General features: G+C 44.6%; 1 protein-coding gene across 1 annotated transcript in view; it reads left to right on the top strand.

The window, feature by feature from the left end:
* Positions 1-12,129, top strand: part of LOC142149657 (scaffold attachment factor B2-like) — a 57,719-nt gene extending 45,590 nt beyond the window's left edge. The window contains exons 17-19 of the mRNA XM_075204975.1: positions 2,014-2,072; positions 2,249-2,309; positions 11,851-12,129. Coding sequence (XP_075061076.1) covers positions 2,014-2,072; positions 2,249-2,309; positions 11,851-11,962 — 232 coding nt within the window. The 3' untranslated portion in view covers positions 11,963-12,129. The remainder of the gene's footprint in view (positions 1-2,013; positions 2,073-2,248; positions 2,310-11,850) is intronic.
* Positions 12,130-13,394: the final 1,265 nt, after the last annotated feature.

Raw genomic sequence — 13,394 nt, 5'->3', positions numbered from 1 at the left:
TTTTTCATGGCAGTGGGACAAGTACTTTGTCTGTCTGCCTCTTCGCAACGACTTCCTTCTGCAAGGTCCCTTTCAGCATCAGGACTTGCCTTGGCTGGCTTTGACGGCATGGCTGTTGAAACCAGCCTCTGACGGTCAAAAGGGTGTTCACCATCCTGGAGGAAATCCCTGTTACAGGCTAGAAAGCTAGTGTCAGCCTACATTTATCATATAATCTGGTGTATTTACACATTAAATGGTGTGAAGACCGGGCACACAACACAAGTAAATTTAATTTGCCCTGGCTGGTAAGTTTTCTTCAAAACCATCTTGATGTAGGGCTCCACCTGGGTTCCTTAAAGGTCCAGGTCTTGGCCCTTTCCATCTTCTAGAGGCGTCTGGAGGACCTTCCGGAAGTCCATACTTTTTTGCAGGGGGTCCTGCAAATTCATTCTCCCTTTGTTCCCACGGCATCCTGGGATCTTAATTTGGTACTATCTATTCTTCAGGAACCTCCTTTTGAACCCTTAAAGTCAGCGGACCTTAGATTTCTGACATGGAAGGTGGTGTTCCTGCTGGCCATGGCGTCGGCCAGACGAGTGTCGAAGCTTGGGACTCTTTCCTGCAGGGAGCCTTTCCTGGTCTTCCATGATGACAGGGTGGTGCTTCGGACTGTCCCTTTTCAACCGAAAGTAGTTTCCGGATTTCACATTGATCAGTATATAGTGGTTCCAGTGTTACAGGATGCTTCCGCAGGTGTTTCTTAAGAATATTTAGATGTGGGCAAGGCATTACATATTTATGTCCAAAGAACTTCGGATATCCAAAGTATGGATTCTTTTTATCCTAATTGATTCCCAAAGAAGAGGCTAGCTAGCTTCCAAGAAAACCATTGCTAGATGGCTTACCTTTACAATAAAACAGGCGTATCTTAAGGCTAACCGTATTCTGCCTACACACATCATGGCACACTCCACCAGGTCTGTGGGTCTTCCTGGGCTGAGCGTAATAGGGCCTCGCCTGGTCAGCTATGCCGAGCAGCCACATGGTCCTCGGTCCACACATTTACCAAATTTTATCAGTTCAGTGGGTTCGCATCTTCGGATGCTAGCTTCGGCAGTAGCATGCTACGAGGTGGGCTTCCAGGACGGTCCCTCCCTTTGGGGGCTGCTTTGGTACACCCCCATGGTAGCAGTGTCCCCCAGATAGGATGAAGGAGAAAAAAGGGATTTATCGTAAGTATAAAAATCCTCTCTGATTACATCTGGGGGACACTGCGTTTCCTCCCTTCTGTTCTTCTGCTGTTTGCTTCTTGGTTCGTTCGACTCCCTTTCCTTGAGGGCTTTAGAATTACACTGACTAGATACAGGGGGTTACAGAGAGGAATTGTCTGTCAGCAGCCACAGTTTAACTAGTTAAGTGCCAACTCCACACACCCCAGCTACAACCCCGTGGTAGCAGTGTTCCCCAGATCGAATCAGAGGGATTTATTGTAAGTATAAAAATCCTCTCTTTATTGTGTGTGTGTGTGTGTATATATGTATGGAGGAACACAAAATAACTGGGGCCCACCTTTAAGGAAGGTGCCCTTTACACAGAAGGTTCAGGGCCCTTTTTTCTTTCTTTTTTTTTGTTATGTCAGGCTGCAGCCTGACAGTGTGGTGTAACAAGAAGTGGCCACTGTCTATCCCCTTCTCCATGACTATATGTGCTCTGACTCCTAATGATTCTTAACTATTAGTTAATGTGCTTCCCATTGGCTCTAAGAAAATGATTTTATTAAGTGAAAATCTGGTTTATTTGGCTTACTATTTAGTGCAATTTTCTTTTTTGCATTGATAAAAATATTCTTAACGTCCTCTATATGGGCAAAACATAGGACTTCCATGTTACTATTTTTGTTAATACATTGGTCATTAGTTTCTATAAAAATGATGAACTATCCGTTAATATTTCCCCAGAGTACTTTTAACCTGTTATATAAACAGTGCATGTTTTTTTTTTTTTTTTTTTATAAATGCATGTTTGTTTTAGGGATGGCCGCGATTGGGGAGATCATGGTCGTAAAATGGAAGCTGATCGTTCAAGAGCAGGTAATGTGAACTGTTTTGTAGCTAGAGGTCACGATATGTGGTAATTGGGTCGCTTTGGGTCAATGAAAGTAAGCTTCACTTCACGTGACAACCATCTTTTACTTTGAGTATATTTTATAGGGCTTTCCTCATTCAGCACTTAAAATGCATTTATATTATCTTTTTTCTTTTGAAAGGTGGACGTGGAATGCCGCCCGGTCCCTCAGGACAAGGACACATGAATAGAGGAGTTCATGGGTAAGCCAAAATCTGTTCATGGGCTATATATGCATATTTTTAAAAGGTTTAGAAAGGTGATAACAATGCGTTTAGAAATACAGTGCGCAATATTAACACACTATATTCATGGCCAAAAGTTTAGAGAATGACACAAATATTTTTCTCTTTCATCATATCTGGGGGCACTGCTAACATGGGGTTGTATGAGGGCAGTCGAGTTTGGCACTTAGCACTTAACATGTTAATGTATCATGCTGACAAACCCCCTGCAACAAACCTGTAGCCTCCTCAGTTTTAGTTGAGTGCCCAAGGGAGTTGTTTTCTTATGCTAGATAGTTTTAACTAAAGATTTAAAATAATTTATGTAACTTTCTCTTTCATCCAGTCTGGGGGACACTGCTTACCATTGGGGTGTGAAAGGGGAGCATGGGAGTTGGCACCTAGCTAGTTAATTTCTAGCATTGCTGACAGACCCCTCCCCTCTACATACCCCCGCCTCTTCCTCTTCCTCCTCAGTTTTTTCTAGGTGCCCATGGAGTTAGGCACTGTTTTAGTTGCTGCTAGATTTTATTTTATTTTCTTATTTTGTAGGAGAATATCTTGGGCAGACCTGGGAGTATGTTCTATTATAGAGAGCACACTCCCAGAACAGCAGCACAGGCACTGCTCTGTCAGCTGAGAGCCAGAGGCTCTCACTGGCAGAGCAAATTAGGGTGCTTGAATACAGAGTGACTAGCGGTCTCTCCGGACCGCTGTCACTCTTGGGGCCTCACCGATAACCGTCACTGCCTTTAGGCATGGAGGGCCGGTTATCAGAATGAAAAGAATTTTAAAAATATAGCCGCGGAGGAGAGGAAACGGAAGGGGCCATACCAGGATTCCCTCCCTCATACATAGGAGGGGGCATCGGGGTGAAAATCCGCTGCGGAGACCTCAATTGAGGTCTCCACTACTCTGCCATATACTATTTGTTTTCTTCTCCCCGCTAATGGGGCAGGAAAAGCACTTCAGAGAGACAGCATTATCAGAGGGGGGAAGCTATGATATAGAGCTCCTCTGCTCTCCATGGAAAGTTGGATTAGCCCAGCCTTTTTTGGCGCCAAATATAAGTCCGGGAAAGGACACAGATCAGGGGGAGCAGGCACTGCTGTTGGACTTCTCCTCTGTTTAGGCTAAGTATCTGATTTATTTAAACATATATTGTATTGCTGACTGCAAAGTGGGCTAGTGGAAATTATATTGCAGTTCTCCCACTTGCCAAGTTATTTTATTTTGGTTTAATAATTTACAAGTATAACTTTTATGCCTGTTCTTTTTTCTTTTTTATATTTTCTATGCTGTCTCTCGCTCTCTAACAGCTAAATTTAAGTCTGTATGTTTGGTGTGCCTCCCTTTGTAAAATGACAGATAAAGGAAAGGGCCCTAAAGTAGTGTTTCACCTGTTCAAAATGTAATGCAAAATTACCTAGTGGGCAGAGGGACCCGTTGGCTCTATGTTCTGGCTGCGATGCAGGTGGACCCCCTACGCAATCCCAGCTTGTTGCAGCCCCACTGACGGAGGAACCGGCCTGGATGGCGTCCCTGACGCAGTCGGTTTCCTCTTTAGCACAGATGGTGTCACAGTCCAATCAGCTGATGTCTACTGTGGCAGCCGTGGTGGCTAATAGTGCTAGTAAGCCTTTGGGCCTTCCTGCTGCCACAGGTTCTTTTGAAGAGTCTATGCCAGGACCTTCCTCATTGCTTACAGACCAAGCCCCTGTTCCCACAGAGCCGGCATGGTCCGCAGCTTTTATTAAAGGTTTGGATAATCTAAACCAGTTACTTGAATCCCCAAACATCCCACCTGCTAAGAGGAAGAGGCCTAGACCCACTAATATCCTTATGGTCCTTTCAGACCCGGAGGGAGTTTCTGAGGAGGAGGGGGAAGTATATTCTGATCCTGACCAGGGGCAACCTTTGGTGCAGGAAGAAGACCCTAAAAGCCATTTTGTTAATGATTTGGTTTTAGCGGTAAGAGGTGTTGGACCTCCCTGAACCGACTCCTAGAGACAGAAGGCTCTTTAAGAAGGCCAAAAGGAAGGCTAATCGTTTTCCCCCTTCGGTAGAACTCAGAGATATTGCAGAGGGAGCCTGGAAACAGCCTGATAGAAGGTTCTCTGTTCCCAGAAAGTTCTCTTCCCTGTATCCATTACAGGAGGAAGATGTGGCCCGCTGGAAGAGTATTCCTAAGGTAGATATTCCAGTAGCCCGTTTGGTCAGACACACTTTACTACCAGTCCCAGGTTCGGCAACTCTGCAGGATGTCAATGATCGCAGGGTGGAATCCCAGGTAAAATCTATATTTGTGGCTGCGGGTTCTTCCTTTAGACCCACATTTGCTTCAGCTTGGGTTGCTAGAGCCATGGTAACATGGGCAGACCAACTGGCAGAGGCCTTACAGGACTCAGCGTTACTTCCCCTGGCTTTGCATCTGAAAGAGGCATCGGGGTACCTTTTATGAGGCGGCTCAGAGCTCAGCGTCTGTGTCCTCCTCTATTCAGGCTGCATCCATTTCAGCAAGAAGAACGTTCTGGCTGAAATCCTGGGAAGGAGATTTGGAATCAAAGAAGTCCGTTGAATCCATTCCTTTTTCAGCAGCAGGTTTGTTCGGGCCGGAATTGGATACTATGATTTCCCAGGCAACAGGGGGCAAAAGCACTTCTTTGCCAGTAGGGGCAGGACTTCTCGGGTCGGCTCCTTTCGTCAGCCCTTTAGAGGGAACTCCTGGCCTAGAGGACAGTCATTTAGAGGTAGACAGCCAAATGTTCGTGGCTCTTCAGTCAGGGGTAGATCCTCGTTTGCGGCTAGGCGCCAGGCCTCTAGGACACAGGAGAAGCCTGCGTCCTGACGACCACTCTACTCTGCCAGAGGTGGTGCCGCGGGGGTAAACGTCTGTCTCTTTTCGGGAACAGTGGGCAGTGTCATCCCAAGGCACTTGGATTCGGGGTATTATAGCAGGGGGGTACATGTTAGACCTGCTGGGTCCGGTACCACATTGTTTTTTTGTTACACCTCTACCCCGAGGGCGATCAGGAAGTCAGGCAATACAAGTCTGTGTCGCCTCTCTTCTTTTACAAAGAGTCATTTGCAGCCTAAGATTCGCAGTGGAGCCCTCCCATTACCAGAGAGATTGGGGGATGGTAATCTTGCTCCTCCGGCTCCAGGGACCTTGGTCGGTCCAGGAATCAGCCGTACCAATAAATGTTACGGCTGTAGGCATTTCCTTTAGCCCTTCGGGGGGCCCAGTCCCTCCTTTAGGGCCACCCTGTCAGAATTCAGTCCGACAATGCCACGGCTGTGGCATATGTCAACAGGCAGGGAAGAACCAGGAGTGCAGCCGCAATGAAAATTGCAGCTCAGATTTTTTGTTGGACAGAGCAATAGGTTCCGGCAATTTCGGCAGTATTCATTCCAAGAATAAGGGGTTAGGAGGCAGACTATCTAAGTCGAAATCAAATGATGCCGGGGGAGTGGTCACTCCATCCGGATGTATTTCGTTCTCTAGTTCAGAAGTGTGGTCTTTCAGATATAGATCTCGTGGCCTCCAGACACAACAAGAAGGTTCACAGGTTTTTAGCAAGGGCAAGAGATCCCTTAGCGGTGGCAGTGAACGAAATGACAATGTCATGGGAGTTCAGGTTGGGATACCTGGTTCCTCCGATTCCCATGCTTCCTCGCATGCTCAGACGAGTAAGGCAAGGGGGTCTTCCGATAAGATAAGGATTTTGTCTTCCGCCACGAGACAACCTCCTTCTTCAAGTTCCCTTCAGTCACCAGAATTTTCCTCAGCTCAGTTTAAAGGCATGGAGGTTGAAGCCAGCCTCAGGAGGGCTAGGGGTTTTTCCTCTAGTGTAGTTAACACTATGATGCAAGCTCGAAAACCAGTTTCGGCTCTCATCTATCGGCGCATTTGGAGAACCTATATCAGATGGTGTGAAAATAGGTCATATCACACGTCTCCCTCGCTTATTGGCTTTTCTTCAGCATGGGCTGGAAACAGGTCTTCGTTTAGGTTCCCTAAAGGTTCAGGTATCGGCACTGTCAGTCTTTTTTTCATCGGAAATTAGCGGATTTGCCAGATATCAAGACTTTTCTTCAGGTAGTCTTACATATTCAACCTCCCTATGTTCCACCTACAGCACCATGGGATCTTAACCTGGTACTGGACATGCTTAAAGGGCCTCCCTTTGAACCTTTACCTGAGCCAGATTTTAGGTGTTTGACCTGGAAGGTTGTTTTTCTTTTAGCAATTGCATCGGCACGTAGGGTATCGGAATTGGGTGCTCTGTCTTGTCGGGAGCCATATCTGGTTTTTCACGAGGACAGAGCGGTTTTGAGAACACTCCCCTCCTTTGTTCCAAAAGTGGTGTCCTCTTTCCATTTGAACCAGGAAATTGTAGTTCCGTTTTTGTCTTCTGTCCACACATTTACCAAATTCTATCAATTTAATGTATTCGCGTCCGCAGATGCAGATTTCGCTCGTAGTGCTCTACGAGTGGGTCTTTCAGAGCGGTCCCACCCTTAGGGGGCTGCTTTAGAACGTCCCCATGGTAAGCAGTGTCCCCCAGACTGGATGAAAGAGGATTTATATACTTACGTTAAATCCGTTCTCTGATTCCGTCTGGGGGACACTGTGATCCCTACCTTCTGCCTTTCCTCTGTATGCTCTTGCTTGATTGACCTTTCTCCTTGTTGAATTAACTGAGGAGGAAGAGGCGGGGGTATGGGGAGGGGAGGGGTCTCAGTAATGCTAGAAATTAGCTAGCTAGGTGCCAACTCCCATGCTCCCCTTCACACCCCATGGTAAGCAGTGTCCCTCAGACGGAATCGGAGAAACAGATTTAATTAACGTAAGTATATAAATCCTTTTTTTTTTTCTTTTTCAAACCTTTTACAGAAGTGTGCTCTGTTTTACAGCTGTCGGACAGTGAGAACCGGACGGCTCTTACTGACAGCAGGATCATTTTTTATCTCCCCTTTTCTCAGTGCTGACAGTTGGCTTACAAAGCCACTGTCACTGATCCTTACCCAATTACCCTCTTCAGAAATGGAGGGGGTGAACTTGGTTATTACTTATAGTGGCCACAGAAATAAAGATTGGGCGATTTACTGATTGTTAAAGAAGCAGCATATTCGCCATTGCGGGCATTACTATAAAACGAGGGCCAGACAGCAGAGGTGCAGGATGGGGAGCTAAAGCCAATAGAGCCCCGTCACCTGCAGACACAATTTGGACTTGCCAAAGCAACTGCCTGGCAAAAGCAGCAGCTACTTCAGAGGGGAATTGCAGAGCTGCTGACAGACCTTTCCTGCTACAGACATCTTGGCCTTGTGGATCTAGATGAAGGTATATTAAAAAATTGTTGCAAATAGCATAATATATAGAATACTACTTGCATGCGCCTACTAGGAAAGATATTGTGTAGACCTTCGAGACTTCCTTATGGCCGACTTCACTCTTGCTTCCAATTGGACCTCTTACAGAATTGGTCAGGATCCCATCAAAAATAAGAACTGATACGCTTGTCACCAGAGGGGTGAGAATCCCTCAGATGGTGGATGGTCCAGGACAATTTGGTAGTCTGCAGGTCCTTTGCCCCATGGTCCTGGATCTTAGTATCCACAGACACCAGCCTATGGGGATGGGGGGCTGTGGTCCTTCATTTAGGACTTTAGGGACTCCTGTCCACTTGGGAGACCTTTTTCCTCTCCCAATCAACATACTGGAACTGAAAGCCATGCTAATGGCCTTACAGACCATCCTTCACGGGCACCAGGTCAGTCTGCAGCCTGATAACGCCACAGCAGTGTCAACAGACACAGGGCACCAGTAGTGCAGGAGCAATGGAGGTGGCTGCTCAGATCTTGACCTGGGCTGAAAACCACATTCCCTCCATTTCTGCAGTCTTTATTTCAGGCATCCAGAACTGGGAAGTAGACTAAGCCGGCATGCGATTCTGCCGGGGGAATGGTCTCTTCGTCCAGAGGTTTTCCACTCTAAACTTACGATGGGGGACCCCGGACTGATACTTACTGGCATTTCGTCACCACCGAAAGGTCCAACAATTTTACTCAAGAGCAAGGGATCCCTTGGCGGTGGCCATCAATATAATGACAATGCCCTGGGACTGTTACCTTGGGTACCTTGGTTTGGGTACCTGTTCCCTTCTCATTTCCATGTTTCCCCGAATCCTTAGAAGAGTCAAGCAAGGCGGACTTCCAATCATACTAGTGGCTCCAGCTTGGCCGCGGCTAATCTGGTATGCAGAAATTCTGTTATCAGGTCTTCGGTTATCTCTTCACGAAGACCTTCTACAAGAACCATTCCAACATAAAGACTGACCTCGGCTGAGTTTAACATGGTTGTAGAAGACAACCTTTGGAGGTCTAGAGGGTTCTCTCCACGAGTAGTGGACACCCTCCTTCATGCTAGAAAACCAGTCTCTGCTTGCATTTGCCACCGCATTACCTACATTAGATGGTGAGAGCCGACCCTGCCACGCGGTTTCCTTCCTCTCAAGGGTTCTTGCTTTTCTCCAGGATGGCCTGGATCTGGACCTTTGCCTGGGTTCCTTAAAAGTGCAGATCTTGTCCCCTTTGTGTGTTTTTTTTTTTTCACCTTCGCCTGGCTGACATACCGGTTGTCAGGATCTTCCTGCAGGCAGTCCTGCATATCCAACCTCCAAATCTTCCGACCACGGCACCCTGGGATCTCAACCTGGTCCTTTAATGTGCTTCAAGGACCTCCTTTTGATTCGTTAGACTGCGGAATTACGGTTCTTAACACGGAAGGTTGCGTCTCTACTAGCTATTGCGTCTGCTCGTAGAGTTTCCGAGTTGGGTGCACTCATGTCGCGAACCATATATTGTCTTTCACAATGATAGGGTGGTTGTCCGAACAGTTACTACTTTCCTGCCAAAGTGGTTTACAGTTTTCATGTTAACCAAGAAATAGTGGTTCACAGTGGAGCCAGAATCTTCAGGGACACGCTCTATGGAGTTTCTGGATGTGGTCAGAGCTCTCCGAATCTATGTCCATAGGACATCAAAGATTCGCCGCACAAATTACTTTATTTTATTTGACTTCTCAAAACGAGGATGACCGGCCTCCAAGCAATTAATTGCTAGGTGACTTGTGTTGACTATTAAGCAGGCTTTTATCAATGCTTACCGACCTGTGCCAAATCATATTGTTGCCCATTCTACTCGTTTGGTGGGGGCGTCTTGGGCTGCGTGAAATGGGGCCTCAGCGGACCAGTAATGCAGAGCGGCCACTTGGTCTTCGGTCCATACTTTTACAAAGATTTATCAATGCAATGTATTTGTGTCTGCAGATGTCTGTTTTGGCCGTAGTGCTGTTAGAGCGGTCCCTCCCTTAAGGCGGCTGCTTTAGATCGCCCCTATGGTAGCAGTGTCCCCCATATAGGAGAAAAGAGAATTTTTACACTCACGGTAAATCTGTTTCTCTGATTCCACCTGGGAGCCACTTCTACTGTTTGGTCTCTGGTTGGTTGACTCCCCTTCTTTGGGGCTCTATACTTAAACTGAAGAGGCTGTAGAGGGAGGTTGCGGAAGGGAGGGGTTTGTCAACATAATACATTAACAAGTCAAACTGCCAAACTCCACTCTCCTCACACTGGTAGCAGTGTCCCCCAGATGGAATCAGAGGAGTATAAAAAAAATCCTTTACAAAGTCTGCTACCTCAGTGTTTGCAATTTGCATATACTCCAGAATTTCATGAAGTGATCAGATGAATTGCAATTTATTTCAAAGTCCCTCTTTGAAATAACAATGAACTTTATCCCAAAAACATTTCCACTGCATTTCAACCCTGCCATGAAAGGACCAGCTGACATCAAGTCAGTAATTCTCTCGTTAACACAGGTGAGTGTTGGCGAGGACAAGGCTGGAGATCACTCTGTCACGCTGATTGAGTTGGAATAACAGACTAGAAGCTTCAACTGGAGGGTGGTGCTTGAAATCCTTGTTCTTCCTCTGTTAACCATGGTTACTTGCAAGGAAACATGTGCAGTCATCATTGCTTTGCACAAAAAGGGCTTAGCAAGGGTATTGCTGCTAATAAGATTGCACCTAAATCAACCATTTATCAGATCATCAAGAACTTCAAGGAGAAGTTCAATAGTTGTAAAGAAAGCTTCAAGGTGCCCAAGAACATCCAGCAAGCGCCAGCACCTCCTAAAGTTGATTTAGCTGCGGGATCAGGGCACCACCGGTGCAGAGCTTGCTCAGGAATGGCAGCAGGCAGGTGAGTGCATCTGCACGCACAGTGAGGTGAAGACTTTTGGAGGATGGCCTGGTTTCAAGAAGGCCAGCAAAAAGGCCACTTCTATCCAGGAAAAATATCAGGGACAGACTGATATTGTGCAAAAGGTACAGGGATTGGACTGCTGAAGAGTGTGGTAAATTCATTTTCTCTGATAAATCCCGTTTCACGTTGTTTAGGGCATCTGGAAAAACGCTTGTCTGGAGAAGGAAGGTCAGCGCTACCATCAGTCCTGTGTCATGTCAACAGTAAAGCATCCTGAGACCATTCATGTGTGGAGTTGGTCCTCAGGCAAAATCGTGAGTGAGCCCACTCCCTTGGCCTAAGAACACAGCCATGAATAAAGAATCCTACCAAAACATCCTTGAAGAGCAACTTCTCCCAACCATCCAAGAACAGTTTGGTGACGAACAATGCCTTTTTCAGCATGATAGTTATCACTTTTGTCTTATGGCAAGGTGCTCCAAGTGGCTCGGGGATCAAAACATTGAAATTTTCAGTCCATGGCTAGGGAACTCCCCAAACAATAATCCCATAGAGAACTTGTGGTCAATTCTTGAGGTGGGTTGACCAACAAAAACCCACAAATTCTGACAAACAAAAAGCATTGATTAGGCAAGAATGGGCAGCCATCACTCAGTATGTGGCCAAGAAGTTGATTGACAGCATGCCAGGGCAAATTGCAGAGGTCTTCAAAAAGAAGGGTCAATACTGCAAATATTGACTCTCTGCATACACTTAATAAAATTATCAATAGAAGTTTTTGACACTTATGAAATGCTTGTAATTTTACTTCAGTATACCATAGCAACATCTGACAAAAAGGTCGAAAAACACTGAAGCAGCAAACTTTGTGAAAACCAATACTTGTCATTCTCAAAACTTTTGGCCATGACTGTAAATTAGAACATCGATTTTGCCAGTGTCCTGTAGAAGTGTTTTTGTGTGCAGCCAGAAAAAAAACCAAAACAATCTCTGTGTCAACCCAGTCCATTTCTTTGCCATTTTTAGCATTTTCTGAAGTCATGCACCATACTTGTGATACACATTTTTATAACTGTCCTCTATTAAGGCTGCTAGGTCTCTGGGCTAATGCCACAATTTTGACAATTGATGGCTGTTTACATATGGAGGGTAAATGTATTTGAATGGCTTGAGGTCGGAGGAGGGGGGGCGGGGGTTATTTTCTGTTTCATCTATATTTAATACTTTTTTTTTTTTTTTTTTTTTTACAGTAATTTTCTTCAAAGTGAAAACTCTCCAAATATGTCAGCAACTTTAGGACTTCAAGGAGGAAACTTTACAGGGCAAAACAGACCCAATGACCCTCGATTTACACGTTACTAATCATTTTTAAGAATTGTTTTAATATAAGGTTGACATACTGTAATTTTTTTTTCTTTTTTTTTTTTTAAGGAGGGTTGTGCTTGTATTATCAGACTACTTTTGCCTTGTAACAAACACTTTCTTCATAGTTCCATTAAAGAAGAATTAAATCAAAATCATTACAACAAGCAATTTGTTTTGGCATTTTTTTGTTCGAATACCTATACTCAACTAAAGCTTTTAAGATGGTGAAAACTGTGGTCCACTACTGAATTCAACACCCAGAGAATTTTAAGAAGTATCTGGTGCAGTATCTGTAATGTAACACATTTTACAACTCCTTTTGTGGAATAGCTTATTGCAGTCATTCTGGTGTCTGATACATGCTGGCTCTTACAACCTCATGTGGTAACTTCTGGTTCTTCATTTGTTTACGGATTAAAAACATGAAACTGTCCACATTTTGTGGAAAAACCTCCCCAATTTCTGTAGTTATCACTTTGCTGAAAGCTTTTAATTATAGTATATTCCTAAATGACTACTTTTTAATTTTTCAATTGATTTTGTCAAGTCAACTGCTATCTGCTGTATTCATTAAATGCAAGATAGAGAGCATAGTCTGAAAAACAAATTTTGGGCTGACATCTTTTAAACATCTATTCTAAAGGATATATCACTTGACTCCATTTACCTTGACAAGCTACTCTACAGTGTCATATACATTTCTGCTCAACATTGGCACCCTTGATTTTTTTTTTTTGTATAACCTGCACAATATCTTTAGAAATGGACATGTGCCAACTTAGTATCACAATATTTTAACAGGGTTTCCAAGGTTATGAACTAAAAAACATTCCTCTTCAACTTACACGTAGTAATGTCTAAGGCTAAAAAAAAATAATAAAAAAAAATGACCTGGACAGTATTAAAGGCACCCTTAGTATTTGATTGCACTCTTTGGCAACAATGACTGCCTCCAAACGTTTCTTATAGCTATCATACAAGTGTCTTGCACCTGTCTTCTGGTAGTTTATCCCACTCTTCCATTGCAGTTTGAAGCTCTCGAATATTTGTAGGATTTCTTTTCCCAATGGCATATTTCAGCTCTCTCCAAAGATTTTTTCATTGGGTTGAGTTCAGTAATCATTGCTAGTTTAAAACAGTAAATTTTTATCCTTTTCAACAAGGCTTTTTGTGCTTTTAGATCTGTGTTTTAGGGTCTTTATTTTGCTGGAGACCCAGGTTCTTTGACACACGTCTTGTTTTCTTGCGCTAGGTAGTAGATTTTGCTCAATTTACTGGTAATCCTCTGATTTCATAATTCCTTCACTAAGGTCAAGGTCTCTAGTACCAGAGGCTGCAAAGCAGACATTATCGATCTTCTACCATGTTTAGCCATATGTAGTGTTCTCCTTAAATGCTTAATTTTGTAGCCTATAAATTGCTGGTCTGC

This window comes from Mixophyes fleayi, chromosome 1 (assembly GCF_038048845.1).
Source record: "Mixophyes fleayi isolate aMixFle1 chromosome 1, aMixFle1.hap1, whole genome shotgun sequence".
Taxonomy (NCBI): domain Eukaryota; kingdom Metazoa; phylum Chordata; class Amphibia; order Anura; family Limnodynastidae; genus Mixophyes; species Mixophyes fleayi.
This window is presented reverse-complemented; position numbering and strand designations above follow the sequence as displayed.